The sequence below is a fragment of the Triplophysa rosa genome, unplaced genomic scaffold (genome assembly GCF_024868665.1).
Source record: "Triplophysa rosa unplaced genomic scaffold, Trosa_1v2 scaffold16_ERROPOS6745844, whole genome shotgun sequence".
In the NCBI taxonomy this organism is placed as follows: domain Eukaryota; kingdom Metazoa; phylum Chordata; class Actinopteri; order Cypriniformes; family Nemacheilidae; genus Triplophysa; species Triplophysa rosa.
In genome coordinates, this window is record NW_026634172.1 from 75,894 (window position 1) to 94,116 (window position 18,223).

At 43.7% G+C, this 18,223-nt stretch overlaps 1 protein-coding gene across 3 annotated transcripts in view; it reads left to right on the forward strand.

The window, feature by feature from the left end:
- Nucleotides 1-382: 382 nt before the first annotated feature.
- LOC130549755 (growth arrest-specific protein 2) overlaps nt 383-18,223 on the forward strand; it is a 60,595-nt gene continuing 42,754 nt past the window's right edge. Inside the window, exons 1-3 of one of the 3 annotated variants that reach the window (XM_057327067.1) lie at nt 383-533; nt 9,661-9,813; nt 12,736-12,860. In XM_057327067.1, the coding sequence (XP_057183050.1) occupies nt 9,666-9,813; nt 12,736-12,860 (273 nt within the window). In that variant the 5' untranslated portion in view covers nt 383-533; nt 9,661-9,665. Of the gene's footprint in view, nt 534-9,660; nt 9,814-12,365; nt 12,480-12,735; nt 12,861-18,223 lie in introns of those variants that run through there. The other 2 variants (XM_057327069.1, XM_057327068.1) reach the window with 2 other exon arrangements.

An 18,223-nucleotide genomic window follows, 5' to 3' on the forward strand; every position in this document is an offset into this window, starting at 1 on the left:
GTTCTTTTTCGTTTGAGTTTAAATGCGTTTTTCCTCATTCACTATTTTTACAGGATGTTTTAGGAGTGAATTGAATGTGCATATTTATTCAGTTGCCTATTTTCAGTTGGTCTTTTTCGTCAAGTTTACGTTGCATTACATTGTGTTTTTATTCATTGAACTTCTTTAATATTTTAGTGCCAACGGTTTTTTTTTCTTTTTGTATAAATACATGTATAATTTAATATAGGAAATATATTACTTCTTATTCGTCATTATACTTCCTAATTCATCATACATTTTAACGGTGAAATATAGAGGAGCTATAAGACCCGTCATGTCTCGCGTGTCATAGAGGGGAGGCGAGCGCACACAGTGTGTTCTGTGTTGCATGAACGCACTTTCAACTGAGAGCCGCAATGACAGTCGGAGCTTTGAGTCTGAATATCATGAAGAACAGTGTGCAGTCCTGTGCTTGAGAAAAGCATGAATTCATGTGAAACTTCAGTCTGCTGTTAGAGAGCTGACTGACTGCAGGCGGTTGATTCAGGAGGGTGAGTGTTTAAAACAAATGTACATGCTTTCTCTTAGTTTATTACTCCAAGTAGACATTTATCATTTGTTTTTAATTCATTCATTTCTATTCGTCCATTTACTTTAATTATATTTTATTATTGTTACTAGTTGGTTAATATATACACATCTAAAACTTACTTGATAAGGTATTTTGGTTTATTAAAAATATTGCAGAAACAGTTTTGGGAGGAATTCATCTCAGAGTTTTCATTGTCTGTACAATGAAGTCTGTTGCAATTGTGGTTTCTCTTTAAGTGTCAAAAATAGACAATGACTACCAGCAGCTTTGAAATATTATTGGAGTCAAGACCAGAGAATACAGACTTTTTATTATTTTTGTTTTAAAAGAGCACTATGCATGTTTTCTCTGTTGCCGCTGCCTCAGTTAAATAGTTATAGGCTAGTCTCTTTGAAATAACAGTTAAAGTAAATGGCTAAAAGCTTGTAAACATAGTTAAGATCAGTCTGCTGGAATGTGCAGACAGCAATAGAGAGAATTTAGATTGTTTCAATCTAAGCACCATCTTTTGTAATATCAGATAAAATTGAACTTTGAACTGAACTAATGCAGGAGGTCAGATTAGATCACATGAAATGTGTAGATGCAGACTGAAGATGTCCTTTGTGTGTGTGTAAGTGTTTTACCCTCCTGCTTAAGGACACAATACAGCGTGTGTTATGTGTTTGTTAAACATGACACATTATCTCAGCTCAAATAACTGCAATAGAATCAGATGTGCAAGCATAAATATTTAACCGCTTACAATTTCTGCACCATGGATGTCAGTGCAGTCATACATCTACAGTATTTTAATTATTTATATAAGCAGGGCATGATTAATGGTCATTTAGATAAGTTCTTTGGTTAAGTTGAATACAGGATGAAGCATTTTCAGTGTAATGTATGCAAAAGATCAGCTCTGATAATAACTTATTATAGGGGAAAAAACTCAAGCATGAGGCTTTTGGTTTATAGCTTTATGAATGGAAAATTCATATAATATAATAGGGAAAACCTTCTCTCTTCTTCAACATTAGTTTATAACAGTTTATATTTAGTTTATAAGTTGTGGTAGCAAAATCGTGCCTTTCAAAGAATATTATGTTCAATATAACAGTCCTACCTCAAGATTTATGTTTCACACTGTATTGGTGATGATGATGATGATGATGATGATGATGAATGCACTTGTCCTTTTCATGTGTAAGAACTATGGGGGTTTGCTTTTGCGAACATGTGTTTTCAGGTGATGGTCATGTGATTGCCTGAACCTTTTATAGCAGCAAATGGTGATATTCTGTCTAAATGACAAAGAGAATGCTGGTCTGTCAGAAATAGCTTTGGGAAATTCAAATCATTGCATTTTTGAAGAAAACGTACACAAAAAGTCTGGGTTCTTGTCATACAACCTTCATAACCTAATGGTTAGTTTTCTCCATATTTTACCCCACCATGGGTTGAAACAACCCCATACTTTTTAGATTTCAGGATCTGGAGTCCGGCTTTTTTAAACCACATCACTCAGAAAACACACACGATCATATTTGTAAAGTCAACACTGCTGATCATGCAGAGATACACTACTACCATGTAGCCTAAATGATGGATGTAATGGATCATAAAATTACAGACTATTCCCTCAGAACTTATCAAAAGTAGATGAGAAACATTATCAGGTGTAATAAGGATGACTACCACCCAACAAACCAAATGTGGGACAGGTAATATGTTTGTGTGGGACAATGTGGCACACCACTGAAAGGTAGTGTAAAACGTCTTGGTTACGGATGTAACCTCAGTTCCCTGATGGAGGGAACTAGACGTTGTGTCGAGCCGACAGATGGGGTTCGCTCTTGAGAACCTATCAACTTCTGACAAGTTTAGAAAAGGCCAATGAAATTGGCGAATGACAAATCCGCCCACGGATATCCGGGTATAAAAGGGAGACGGCGTGCTGCATTCATTCACCTTTTGGTCTGAGGAGCCTGAGCATCCCTCGACCGCTGCGGCGGGCGGCCAGCGTTGTGGCAAGAAGGACACAATGTCTCGTTCCCTCCATCAGGGAACTGAGGTTACATCCGTAACCAAGACGTTCCCTTTCTGTCGGTCTCTCGACGTTGTGTCGAGCCGACAGATGGGGTTCCTATAGAAAACGCCACAGCGCTGTGCCTCGTCACAATCTCCAGCGGAGCGATGCTGACTGGCCTGGGCGAGTCAGACGAGCGCTAGCACGAAATTGTAACCGTCCAGTGGAGAGGTAGGGGGTTTTGAAGAAAAGCTGGGAAACCCCTGCCACCGGCCGTCACGGGCGGAGGCCTTGATTCTCTTACAGCGAGAAGCCGCCCGGCACCGTAAGGGCCACTGGGTAAGCATTAATCCCCCTGGGGGAAAAACGCTACAGAGACCACTACCTATCGTAGGGAGGAATTAGTGGAGACACCACATGGTCTCACCATCAGGGGAGAACTCATGGGAAAATGTGCGGACTGAAGGAGTTAACCGCAAGGTGGGAGTCCACCTAGGGAGGTCATGGGTTACCGAGGTGGGAACCATTCATGAGGATACATCAGACAGAACCGCCCACTTGGGGGGTTACCACATCTGGAGCACTAGGTCCGGTTAGAGCTATGTGGTAGATAACTCAACTGTTACCCTGCCTAAGGGGGCAGGGCTGCTCTGCCAAGCCTGCCCCCAGGAGGTGCTTAGTGATGGATGGAATGCTTGTTCTTTACTGGGGAAAGAAGGGAGGCGTAAATAGCCGCTGATCCCCCTAAAGGAAGGGGGAAGGGCTTTCGCAGGCGTACGCCCTACCGGCTGCCGGTCCTACGTGTTGCCCTGCAGGACGCGGGCTGACACCGGTTCCACGCGTAGGTTGTAGAACCTCGCAAAGGTGATGGGTGTAGCCCAACCCTGCAGCTCTGCAGATGTCTGCCAGAGAGGCGCCCTGAGCCAGTGCCCATGAGGAGTGTGCCTCACTCCTAATGGGCAGGGGCGATCTTGAGATCGGTCTGCTGTAGCGACGGCATCCACGATCCAGTGCGCCAGCCTCTGTTTGGAGACAGCCCTCCCCTTCTGCTGATCTCCAAAACAGATAAAGAGCTGCTCAGAGCTTCTGAAGCTCTGCGTGCGGTCCAAGCAGAGGCGCAGTGCACGTACTGGACACAACACGGATGGGGTTGGGTCTTCCTCCCCAGTGGGGAGCGCCTGCAGGTTCACCACCTGGTCTCTAGGGGGAGTGGTGGGAACTTTGGGCACATAGCCGGGCCGGGGTCTCAGGATAACGTGAGAACACCGGGCCTGAGTTCTAGGCAATCTGTGGACACGGAGGGTGCTTTGTAGGTCCCCTACCCTCTTGGAGGTGAGCGCCATCAGGAGAGCCGTCTTTATCGTGAGGTGAGAAATAACGGCAGCTCCGAGGGGCTCGAAGGAGGGAGGGCAGCCACCTAGGTTGCAAGAGGGTACCGGGCGCAGATGAGGCGGTCGCCTTCTCGCGCCCCTTAGGAACCTAATGACCAGATCATGCTGTCCCAGAGGCTTCCCAACAACTGGGTCGTGATGAGCTGCCGTAGCGGCTACATACACTCCCAGTGTGGAGGGGGGAGAGGTTACTCTCCAGTCAATCTTGAGGAAGGGACAGCACGTTCCCGATCGAGCAACTCTGCGGGTCTTCTCATCGAGAAGAGCACCAGGACGAGAAGAGGCGCCACTTATGGGCGTATAGCCGCCTAGTGGCCAAGGCCCTAGCCTGAGTGATGTCCCAACCACGCAGGGGGTGGGCCACTCAGGATCTTCTCATCCCGTCCAAACATGGAAGTTCCAGGGGTCTGCCTGGGATGGCGTTACGTGCCCTTCCCCTGTGACAGAAGGTCCTCTGTTAGGGGAATCGGCCAGGGGGGAGTTGTTATCAGAAGCACCAGCTCTGAGAACCAAGTCCGGTTGGGCCAGTAGGGTGCAACTAGTACCACTTGATGCTCCTCTTCCCTGACCTTGCACAGGGTCTGTGCAATGCGGCTCACTGGGTGGAAGGCGTACTTCCGCTTGTCCCGCGGCCAGCTGTGAGCAAGGGCATCCGTGCCGAGGGGTGCCTTGGTCAGGGAGTACCAAAGCGGACAATGGGTGGAGTCCGGGGAGGCAACAGGTCCACCTGTGCCTGGCCGAACTGCTCCCAAATGAGCTGGCGCGGGGATGGAGTCGCCACTCTCCATGAGGCGTCGACTGACGAGAGAACGCGTCGGCTGTCTGGTTCAGGACGCCCGGGATGTGTGTGGCTCGCAGGGAGCTGATCACCTGCTGACTCCAAAGGAGGAGGCGTCGGGCGAGTCGTGTTAGCTGCCGTGAGCGAACGCCACCCTGACGATTGATATACGCCACGGGAGCTGTGCTGTCCGTCCGGACCAGCACTTGCTTGCTCCGCACGAGAGGTTGTAACCTCCTCAGTGCACATAGCACAGCCCACAACTCTAGGCAGTTGATATGCCAACGCAGGCGGGGGCCCGTCCACCGCCCCGACACTGCATGCCCGTTGCACCCGGCACCCCAACCCTGCAGGGAGGCAACCGTCGTCACCAAGACGTGCCTTGACACCTGCTCTAGGGGGACTCCTGTCCGCAAAAAAGGTCATAGAAGACCAGGGGGTCAGGGTGCGTCGGCAGACTGGCGTGATGACCATACGCCTGCTGCTGGTGTGCCATGCTCTCCAAGGAACCCGACTCTGTAGCCAGTGTTGGAGCGGTCGCATGTGCATCAACCCGAGGGGGACCACCCACGTCAAGGATGCCATGTATCCCAGGTGCCTCTGATATTGTTTCAGGGGGACCGCTGACTGCCTGAGAACCTTCAGGCAGTTCAACACTGACTGGGCGCGCTCTGTAGTCAGTCGCGCCGTCATGGAGACCGAGTCGAGTTCCATACCGAGAAAGAGGATGCTCTGCACGGAGGAGAGCTTGCTCCTTTCCCAGTTGACCTGTAGCCCCAACCGATCTAGGTGCCGGAGCACCAGGTCCCTGTGTGTACACAACAGATCTCGCGAGTGTGCCAAATGAGCCAGTCGTCGAGATAGTTCAGTACCCGCACACCTCTTTCCCTGAGGGGAAGGAGGGCGGCTTCCACGATCTTCGCGAAGACACGTGGAGACAAGGACAGACCGAAGGGGAGGACCCTGTACTGATATGCCCGCCCCTCGAAAGCGAACCGTAGGAACAGCCAATGTCGAGAGAGAAAAGAGACATGAAAGTACGCGTCCTTCAGGTCGATTGCCATGAACCAGTCCTGACATCTGACAGACGTCAGGATGCGCTTCTGCGTTATCCTCCTGAACGGCAGCTTGTGTAGGTGCTTGTTCAGGGCATGCAGATCTCGGATGGGCGCAACCCCCCGCCCTTCTTTGGGACAATGAAGTACGGGCTGTAAAACCCGTTGAACATCTCGGCTGGTAGGACGGGCTCGATCGCTCCCTTCGCCAGAAGGGTGGCAACCTTGCCCGAAGCACAGGTGCATCCCCACCTCTGACTGAGGTAGAGAGGATGCCCCGAAACTTGGGAGGGCGTCTGGCGAACTGGATCGCGTAGCCGAGACGGATCATCCTCCCTAGCCAGCCTGACAGCCTGGGAAGCTGAAGCCAAGCTCCCAGGAACCGAGACAGGGGGATTAGGGGTTTGATCTGCTTCATCGCCCCCGCGGGGGTGGTTCAATGGCCAGCAATACGGATCCCTTGCCAGGGGATGGCCCCCGGGGAGGAGATCGGCTCTGCTGTTTTTCCTGCCTGGCGATTACGCAGCTCAACGCACTGTCTGACTGAGGGTGCTGAGGGCTGGTGTTTATACTCAACGTTGTGCTTCACCATTGCGCAAATTCTTCCTGGGCTCGACCCCCCGAGGGAGGGAGCCCGAGGAATCGTCGCAGTCGGATGGCAGTACGTCACCCCCTGATGCTGCAACATCTCATCATCACGCATCGTGTCCGAATACGTGGTTGAGGGACAAGACGGTGGGACCGTCTCCTGGGTAACGGTCAGACGAGCGAGACGAGGTGCGAACGGTCCATGAGCCAGTGGCTGGCGGATAAGCGCTCACAGTAACCCTCATATCACCCTCGCTGCTTGCCGTAGCGGGCGGCAAGGCCGTAGTCCTGCCGTCACGGAACGGGAAGCAGACGAGGTGGTGGCTGAGTCCCGTGGGAGCACAGCCGCCTGTGACGCAACGTCTGAATCGTCAACCGCCCGCAGTGCTAGCAGGACGTATCCACAACGTCTGCCCCAGCGTACTGGAAGCAGACATCGTGTCCATCCCCCTCCTCGATGAGTGTGTTGCACCCATGAGAACAGCGGGACATGCCACGCTGGAGAAATTTGCTCTTTTAGAAAAAAACTCGAACACTTCTGGAACTGCCGAGACGCCCAGGGGAAAGTCGCTGCAGGAAGGGACCGTCCGCTGCACCACGTCATAAAATTCCAGCAGTAATTCGGCGTAGAGATTGAAGTCTCGAAGTCGATCAGTGTGAAGGCTCCGAAGAACAAAAGGTGAATGAATGCAGCATGCCGTCTCCCTTTTATACCCGGATATCCGGGGGCGGAGTCCGGCATGCAAATTTCATTCGCCAATTTCATTGGCCTTTTTATAAACTAGTCAGAAGTTTCCGGCGGACTGGAAATGCAAGCCCATCCGAAGATTTCGCTGCGTAGCAAAGTTCAAGGTTGATGAAATCTGACCTGCGAATTTGCGTCATGTGAGTGCATGAGACAAATAGAAGATCAAAATGTCACAGCGTGATCAACAGTTTGTTGACTGAATTCACTGCCGTCTTCTCATCCATTGGATAAAAGTCAGGCTTTAAAAAATAGTTACGTTTGTATGAGCTTGTTGGACACTAGTTTGCACCGGGTTGCTGCTTTTGACACAGCGCTGTTAAATAGTTAAAAAACAATAGCGCAAACGCTCATGTGCATTTCAGGTTAAGGAATGGGTTTTCTTAATGTGACAACTAAAAACCAACAGACTGATGAAAATGCAGGACATTTTCTCAATATGCAATGGGACAAGAGGTGAAAATGCTGTGCAGTACAACGCAAAGCAGGAATGGTGGTCACCCTAGATATAATAGGTGCCCATAAGGGGATTTGATTAAGCAAATCCCTAAATTAGTTTTTTCTTCATTTTATCTCCTTTTATTAATCTCCATAAGTTTCCTTGTAAGTGTTCTTTGTTTGACTAAGGCAGTTATATCTCACTGTAACATCCGTCTGCTCTTTGCATTTACGACAATGTATATGTCACGGATGGAGTGGAGAGAACCCAAATGCAGGCAGCGGGGATTAAGGGGTTAACAGATGTTTAATTTTACAAATAATAAATAAAACAAAACAAAAACCCACGATGGGGAAAACAAGACACAATGAACGGGAACCACAGGAACAAAGACTGAATACACTAACTAAATAAACAGAGACTAATACAACACTGGACAAGATTACAATAGACTAACACTAAACTAGACTTACTTTGACAAGGGCGATACATCCATGAAGACACAGGCACAGAGGAATAACCAACGGGAAGCACGAGCATGAAACACACACAAGATACAATACACACACACGTAATCCACGAGCAACAAGACAATGAAACAAGAGGGCATTTTAAAGGAGAGACAAACGAGGGATAATTACACAGGACAGGTGATGAACATTAGACACGAGAGGAAAGCAATACAAGAAACGAGAGGGGCGGGGCTAATGACAAGACATGAGAAAACACATGAGATGTCAAAAAACAAACATCTCATGGCTTTCTCACATATAACCTAAGGCTTTGCCATGGCTCTGCTACAGGACCAAGAAAAACATGACTAAAGGAAGCAGAGCCATGACAGTATACCAATCTAGTTTATACTCTGCAAACACTTTAAATTACTAAGTATCCTGCTGCATCTTGCACATGGAAGCATCGCTCATGAATGAAATATGACGTTAAAGGTGAGAATGTATTAATTGCAGTGATAGTGTTTTGGGTAAATTATTCATGGGGAAATGTGTTGACAATATCCAGTGCCACCCAACATTTCGAGGGAATTCCCCTTGCCCACAATGCGCTGTGCATCACATGTGAATTCCAGAGACGCATGAGCAAAATTTTGAGTTCTGAGAACTGTAAATATTGTCAACTGCCGAACAAAGACCTCTTCCCAAGTTTTGCCTCTCCTGCATCCAGCTAAGTAACCTGAGAAAGAGGAGTTGGATTTGACAATTGTTACATTGTTATCGTGGGCTGACAGGCTGGCTGAATGGCTGGCAGACGAAAGCGAAGTGAAAGTCAATCTGTATATTTTCCTTGCTCCACAGAATAGTACGCCTGAGTTCACTTTACCGGCCAAGCATCTATCAGATAAACCTAAATCTCCTCTTTCATTTTCTTTCTTGCTGTGTTTTCCTTCTGAAAGAGCTCCTGTGCTGGAAAAGGTTGAGAAAAAGAGAAGCCCACTGAGTTGTTTTTGGCATTGTAACCCCAACTAGAACGAGGACATCAGTTAGATGCCTTTTGAATTGCAAATACATCCACTCATATCTGTGGTCTTCGGCTAGCTGATGATTTCCCGGAAGATTCAGTCTTCATTTGGGGTTGAGTAAGAGAGATGAGGTTGAGTAAGAGAGTTGAGATCAACTACGAGTACAAACGAGTATATTTTTCTGTTTAAATTAAACAAAATGTTATAGCATTTATTTTTAAAGGCACAAAAAACTTTGCCAATGGGCTAAGAAAGAAATATTTGTTATTTAAGATAATAATTCATAGTGTTTGGTTATGGAGATTCACACTAAGGCAGGACTGGACTGGACTGGACTGGACTGCTCTGTTCTGTTTTAAGATGGAAAACAAAAGAGAGTGAATATACAGTATCACAGAACAGAGAAAAGCCTGGAGCTGGATAATAAGATAAGAGTCTACTGTAAATTGGTAAACAACTTGAGTGATCAGAAGGACTTTAGGGCAGAAAGACAATGGTAGTGCTCCGTGGGAAAGTGAAATCATTTGTTTGGGTGTTCAGATGATTGAGGTAATGTGATTCAGTAGTCTTGACCCATGTATGTACCTCTCTTTCTCTGCTTTCAGAAGCGATGTTTAGTCCTCTAAGCAGTAAGCAGCAGCTTGCAGGTCCCGGTCTCACAGATCTACAGCAGTACAGTCAATGGCTGGCCAGTCGACATGAGGCCAGTCTACTGCCCATGAAGGAAGACCTGGCCCTTTGGCTGTCCAGCATGTTGGGTAGTTACTTATAATTCATTTCTACCTTTGTCCATTCTGATTCAGGATGTGTTTTTGCTAGTCTAGTTGGTGACTACTGCTTAAGCTAGGTGGCTCACCTGCATCCCATAATGGGAACAGCAGGCAAAACACAACATATGCTGAAATCTTTATGTCAATTTTACTAAGTTATAAGGTATTCTGCAAGTCTATGTCCTAGGCCCTTCTTCATTCTACTGGTGTGTTCTGTTCATGAGGAAACACTGTATACATCTTGTATTTGCATAGGTTGCTCTGGGCATATCCTGCTTCACTGTGTGTCTTTTTTGTGATGCTTAAATTTGCTCATTGTGTTTGCTTTTCAGTATCTCTTCAGCATTACTTTTTTAAGTAAAGCGCAACCTGTATTATGCATGTTTTCTAAGGTCTCTATAGTTATGTGTACTTAAAATCGATGTGGCCCCTAATGTGTATCCAACATCTGCAAATATGTCATTGTTGATTTGAGGAATCCCATCAATCTTTGTGCATTCATACTTGTGGCTGTACATCTTTATTCTCCCTACATTTCCCTGCATTAATCAGAACCTGAATACAGTTCACTTGAAGTGATTAAAATCCAGGACACAAATTATGAGCAGAAAAGAATGGTAGTGTGTCATAGTTTTGGCTTCAGTTGTGTGTGTGTGGATAGAGGGGGATGTCTGTGGAATTTCTGGCAGCTTTCAGGCCGCAAACAGCCAGCTGAAACTGGGCTTTGTCTTTGGTCTGCCTGAAGCAAATGGAAGCCAGGAGCCGCAGTGGGCCGCATAGGGGCTTCATATACAACCACACACCAACCGCTCATTTTGCAAAGCCCGTCGAGAGCCTCTTTAGTGGCTTATGCCTGTCTCCGTGTTATGTTTTAGACTAATAACTGCTCAACTGAGAAATTGATCTATGTTACAGGAAAACAACCATGAAGAGCTATGTGTATACATGTGGCTTTCTCCATCATTGTTTTGTACTTTTTTGCATTACTTTTTAATATGTGTAGCTGCACTGTTTATTAGTGGTGTTTGCAAACATCAACTATTAAAATAATAGTGGTCATAATAAACATTTGAATCAATCGTTTTTTATGTAACTTGACATACAACTTCTCAATGAAAATCCTATGAGACTAAAGTCCTATTCGCACAGGATTAGTATTATCTGGGGACCTCTGGTTTTTTGTAATAATCGCAGAGATTGTCTGTGATCTTAATCCCGTGCGAAACGGCCATGTCTGTAATTTGTCAAGTAAAAATTCCCCCACAAATTACCTACCATATTTTGACAAACACCGAGGTCCTGTGATAATATTAGTCCAGTGCGAATCGGCATCTCTGCGATTTGAAATTTTGAACAAGATTTGGCGGGATCGTATCTCATTTTTTCAAGGTTTCTGTGCGCCTTTTCAGTCATCTTACGCATAGAATGGAAGCTGCGTTGGAGTGTTTTCACAGTATTTTGGGTGCTGGGTTATGTCGCTACATACCCATCGTCGAGAGAAAATATTCACTGTAAAAAAACATGACAGGATCAGAAGAGCGAAACAAAAAAGAAGGAATATATGGAGATGGATGACATTCTTCGGTTTACATACAACTACACCTACAACGACAAGACTTTCACATAGGGCTGTCAACGGTAACACGTTAACGCATGCGATTAATTATTTCAAATTAACGCGTATATAAATATTTAACGCAATTAACGCAGCATCCATTTGTTTTGACATTCTTTGTCTAGCGTTACATTATGTAATCACGCTCTTATTCGTGTACAGGCTTTTAAACCACTTAAGCGCGATTTGAAACAGTTGCTTTGACATGTTTAATGAAGATAGATAGCTTCTAAACTGTGGGACTCGGCAAAACGCAACGCGAGGTCCAGTCTGGTGTGTACAGTAATGGGCTAAAGGCTGCCTCGGTGAATCTCTTGTCAGACAGCGCATCCGTGTTAAGCTCTCTTTCGTGAGTTTATGTTTAGAAAGAGGGAAGCGCCTTCACGTCATTTCCGGGAGATAAGTCAGTAAATTCGAGTAAAATCACTGAGTTCACTTATCCAGTGCGAATGCGCAACATGATCACAGACAATCTCTGCAATTATTACAAATGACCAGAGGTCCCCAGATAATTCTAATCCCATGCGAATAGGGTTTAAGACACTAAAACTGCAATATGATGTCTGTAGATCTACTTGAAAATATGTCCATTGTGAAAAGTGCTATATAAATAAAACTGCTGTGATTCATATGTGGGATTTGAACAAAAATCGAAGCACACACCGTCTAAGCTATTTGATCAGGTCAACCTAATCTTTTTGAAGTGTATTACGAGAATTCTCACCTGTTGTTTTGTTATATGATCCAGAATATTAGGAATAGCGTTTGTTTCGTTTCTTTGGCTAAGATATTGCTGGAGAGGGGATAGAGGAGGTACGTTCAGAAGGAATTTCACAGGCTCCCCGTCTTCTCTCTGCAAGGTTCAATTGCCACATTTGGAACTCATTAAAACATCCGAACCCCCCAACCACTGACGCCCCTCTATGAACAAAAAAAATGGAGTGGATGAGAAAATATGCTCCTTCCACAGATATCCCAACCCCCTGCCACCAACTCCTGTTTCACAGTGACCTCACAGAAAAGGAATGATCGTCTGGAAGTCAGTCAAATACAGCCCCCACATGTTGATCATAGTAGTATTGTGTTTCTCTCTGAGTGTGTTTTTATTGCAAAATAGATCAGCTAGGTCCTTCCAAGTGAATTTGAATACAGGGAAGTAGAACTAAACAGCATTTAAATAAGTGTAGTTTTAGGCTATACATTGCATTTAATATGCAAATAATACATTCAACACTATATTGCTTATATATAGGCAATTACAATGAAACACAGTCAAATCATTTGTTTTCCGTCAGGTGTCGAGATTACCGCCGAAAGCTTCATGGACAGGTTAGACAACGGTTTCCTGTTGTGTCAGCTGGCTGAGACTCTACAGGAGAAGTTCAGGCAAAACAACGCAGACTTGACTCCACCGGGAAAGGTACTGATATGTTATTATTTCCTTCAAGACACAAACCAGCATCTTAATTCATTTTGAAATGTATGATGATGACACAACATGCTAGAAGACTATAAACATTTAAGTTAAAAGCCCTTCCTTGTGAGAGCCTGCTCAACACAAGCGACAAGCGTTGTGTGCTGCTTTGAGCTTCCACTTTTCTAGGTGGAAGGAAAGTGTGATGTGTACACAGTCAACTGAAGATAGTCAAAGCTAATAGAAGAGAAAACATACGTGAGTTTAGAACAGGAAATGTCATGGCTTCACATAGATTTAGGGTCTGTCTGAAAAATGTGACCCTTTCCGTGAAAACCAGGCTAAAGTCTCAGAATCTAAATATGAGACTGTGAGCATCAAAGTTTGATTTCAAGCATCATCTGCACTGTGATTTCAATTTTTGACATGGCCTTACTCAGTCGATATTAAAGATGGGGTAACACACGCAGCTTCTGTCTTCTGTCTCAAATCTCATATTAATCTTGAGTACATATACAGTAGTATTGCATACGTCTTATCTTCGAAGAGTATTTAGTTTGATCAAATTTGTAAAAGAGAGATACAGCTTTACGATTATTTCCGGAAAAAGACGAGCTGTTGAAGGCAGGCAGTGGGACGGAACTACAACACGAGCACACAATACATCACCGCAATTATCCTTTCGTATTCTTTACATTATGCATGTACGCACCGGTTGCCAACAAAACACAGACATATTACTTAGTTTGATTCATCGCGTGCGGTTCATGTCCGGCATCCTTTGGAGTGCAGGGGGAGTGAATCGAGCACAGAAATACAACATCATATGTCCAACTCGTTTTTTATCAAGTTGACCATGTTAAGCATGAGAAGCCAGTACGTTTAACAGTGTAAAGAATTCAGATCGCATGTAATAGCATGTTACCCCAACTTTAAAGATATTAAGGTTATATTGTCACAGAATGTTATTTATATTATGTACAAAACTGTAAATAACAAAAATGACTTTAGGGATTTCACAGCCTGGGTTACTGTGTTGACATCATGTATATGGTGTACTTCCCTTCCAGAGGTGTAAAGAGTACCTGAAAACCATACTTAAGTAAAAGTACAGATACCTTGCAGTGAAAATTACTCCATTACAAGTTACAAGTCACCAATTCCAAAACGACTTGAGTAAAAGTCTTAGAGTATCTGATTTTAACAGTACTTGAGTATTTTACTCATACTGAATGTAGGCTCAAAGCAGCACTAGTCCTCAACACTTAAGAGACACGTCAGTGAAAAACTAGAAACAGTTGGTTTGTGAGGAGAGCAATCGCATTTATTTTCTTAAATCATAATAAGACTGAACACCTCAAAATTGCAACAAATCATGGTCGACACCATAACCTACTGTACGTCTATTACAAACACCCAAGTCTCATTTAAGCTCAAGTGCTCATAAGTAAACCAAACTCCTTCAAAAAGGTCTCTTCAATGTAACGGATAAATAAAATAATGTTAAGTAGAATTAAAAAGTCAAAGCCTTTTTGCACTGGACATGCTGGTTTGGGCCTCATGGCCAGCTGCAGTCATGTCCTCATTTCACATACACTGTTAGCCCTCACCTGCCATTTCTACAGTCATATACTGTCAACACTGTTGCCTGCTAGTTACTGTAGGTGTTTTACAGTAAACTACTGCAATGGCTGTTTGAAGATATCAATAACATCTTCACATATTACAGACACCACTTTCACTTTATTTCTGTCATCTGTGTAAGATCTTATTGAGATTGAACTCTAGTTCATAGTGGTTCAATTGTGTTTTAAGTCACCATTATGGCGATCAGTGTTTGCTTTGGTTGGACTCTTTGACTTTCTTGTAGCTTTAAAATGTACACTTATACAATAACACTGAAAGGGACTTTACAGGAACCGCAACTTTATGTTTGCTTAGTAACTGAAGATACATCTGAAAGAATTCAATCATTAAATAATAATAATATAGCATTTAAGCTTTATTAAGATATGTTTGGTAAAGTGATTACATGTTATAATGGAAAGATCTCTGTCAGAAAATCTTTCTTTGCAATTGAGACACAGTTAGACACTTGACATACAAACCTCATCAAAATCCACAAGATTGTAGTACCTTCATTGCCCTGTAAATGGCAATATTAATTATAAGATAGGTGCCATGCAAAATGTAATGTGTAATTGCATTAGTCATTACAAATGTAGTGGAGTAAAGAGTACATATACTTGTTCAAAAATGTAGTCAAGTAGAGAGTAAAAGTTGCTAATATCTTTAATACTCAGTACAACTACAAAGTAGCCAAAAATATACTTAAGTAAAGTAACTAAGTACATTTACTCCAATACTTTACACCACTGTTCCCTTCTGACTTCTGGGAAGCATTGGGGAATGTTATAGTGGTTAGTGCATGTGATCCAGACACGTTCAGCTTGTGCTTTGATTTGAATGTGTTTAGACACGTGTTGTGTTTCAGCCCCTTTTCAACATATTTATTTATTTCAAACAAGTTTAAAGCTTGGTTTTTGTATTTAAACATGAATTTAATCAGTAAGACTGTTCGTAAGAACTTGAATCGCAGTGTTGGAGACGTGGTTTAACAGATGTGTCAGCTACTGTAAACACAGTTGTAGGATAACTGTCGGCATATGTTCTGAGAGCTTTTGTAAAAAGATGTCGATGGACTGCCACATGTAAATCTCCTTTTTGTGAGTCACAGATGCAGACCATACAGTGAAGAGAGGGCCTGTGTAGAGAATGGTCAGGAAATTCATGGCAACCGACAAAGCAATGTTATTCCTCCAGTTATAGGAAATACACGAACATTAGCATTTTGAAAACACGAGTTTCTAACACATTTGCTATTTTGTTAGGGTTAAAGGGAGAGTTCACAAATAAATAAAAATTCTGTCGTGATCATGTCATTCAAGACCTGTAACACATTCATCAATGTCTCCATATAGTTTGGTTACCAACATTCTTCAAAAAAATCTTCTTTTGTGATCATCAAAAATAAGTGATACAGGTTTGGGGTTAGGGTGAGTAAATGATGAATTTTCCTTTTTTTTTTAAATTCAATACACACTGGACTATAATTGCCACAAACATGCAGAAATGTTGATTAAAGGCAAAACTGGCCTCTTTATGTTCACAGCCTCTTAATAACTCTTTTTTTTAAACATAAAAAAATGTTAGCAGTTGCATACATCTAGATGAAGAATGTCTCCCTGACATTCATGAATTGAATCAAATTCCCCAGTTTATCTGCATTATTGTTCGTCTTCAATCATATTACTAAGAGTTATACGGCTGTTAAGTGTAGCCCTTTAAAAGCATTGCTATTGAACAAATAAAAGCTAAATACCATCCCACATCCTTAAAGGACCGATTGTATGAAAGTCAAAATGTTTCTGTGTTTAAGTGCTATAATCGGGTCCCCGGTGCATCTAGCAACCCAGAAAACATGACAAACAAGATCCAAGTAACTTTGTTTTGGTAAGCCTTTCTCTGCAAGCATGTGAGAAATCGAGCCGTTCAGATTTCGCTCCTGATGTGATGTAGACGCCGGCTCTTATTATAATATTACCGCCCCTTAATCTACACAGTTCCACCCACCGTGCTCCGCCATTGTTGTTTTCACAAGCGACAGCGGTGTACGTGATGCCATGGCTGAAATTCGTGGACAACATGCAATGTAGTCGCTGCACAGAGTCTTAACCTCGGAAGAGACAACAGTGGATTTATTTTATTTTTAGTGGAAATCCCTCAGAAACCATAAGTAAAAATCGTGAATCACTTCAAGCCAGAGTGCTTTATCAACCTGGGACAGTACAAGCAGGATTAGCTTCAAATTTGTTCCTCAAGAGGGATCGAGAACAGCTGAACAAGACAAAGCTGCCGATGTAAGTAATATGTATCAAAAGTCTGAATTGACGTACATGTACCGTATATATAGGAGGATAATGTTAGCATACGATAGCGAAGGGAGCTAAGTCAGTCACGGGCTTAATAGAACATTCAAAGCCAGTGTCAAACTTACTCTATATTTATATGTTATTTGGCAAATGGGCACTTGGAGTTTAGCTGTATGTATGTTAATACATTATGTGCATTAATATGTTCAACTGCGGCAAGCGGTTTGTTTTGCTATTGAACAGGGGCGAACACTCCGGTTACTTTCATTTTAAACGTCTCAAATCATTCGTCCTTAGGCTGAAAAATCTGTCACCGCATACTAGTTATGCTCTCACGTTGTGTGTGTAACGTTATAACTTGTCAACGACAAGCGCTAAAATCCACGTAATTCCGCTGAGATCGGCAGGTGCGCATTCCTTGGATTTTAGGCAAGCATACATGCACAACATGAGCGCTGTTTGCTGTGATGGATTTTTTTGTCTCCGGACGAATGATTTGAGACGTTTAAAACAAAACTAACCGCAGAGGAGTTCAGGAAACATAATTAAGCTAAACCGTTGCCATGGCAGTACTACACGTGTGTTGACTCGCCGGACAGAAGGGGAGTGGGGTGCGCTGTAACTCATTATCATTTAAAGAGACATGCACCAAAACGGGTTGCTGTGAGCATAGCTGTTTTTGACGAGGCAAAAAGGGTCACAGCCATTGAGTGTTTTTAAGCAAAATATGTTCCAGACATTTCATGAAGACCCTAATAAATCATACCAACTTGTTGAAAGTGCTCATTTTACAAGTCCTTTAAGCTGATTGCAATAGCAATACATTTGCATACCATTAGCATAAAAAGCACCGTCCTTCGGATGAGACATTAAAACCGAGGTCCTGACTCTCTGTGGTCATTAAAAATCCCTCGGTCATTAAAAATCCCTCGGCATCCTGGCCGAATTCGCCCATTCACCTCTATACAGTACATCATTTCTTCCAAACCTTCCCCAAATGTACTAACTGGCTTTGTAACTCTGTCGCCTCTCCACTAATAAGTTGGTGTGTGGTGGGCGTTCTGGCGCAAAATGGCTGCCGTCGCATCATCCAGGTGGATGCTGCACATTGGTGGTGGTTGAGGAGATTCCTCCTTCCATTTAAAGCGCTTTGAGTACCCAGAAAATGCAATTAATTATTATTATTATTATAAATGGATGTTATTTTCCTTGTTCTCTGCTCTCAACACTGATATACACATTTAATGTTTTCCACAGCAGTAACATAAATTACTTTAGCATGTCAGCCAACACGTTTGCGTGTTTTCAGACCATAAACGTGCAAAATCTAGCCGTACTTCAGCATATCAGTTTCAGGTGAATGTACAGTATTTGTAGTTTCTGTCTCACACAAAGTCTTTTGTCTGAAATCATGGCTGCTTGCCACCCCCTGCCAAA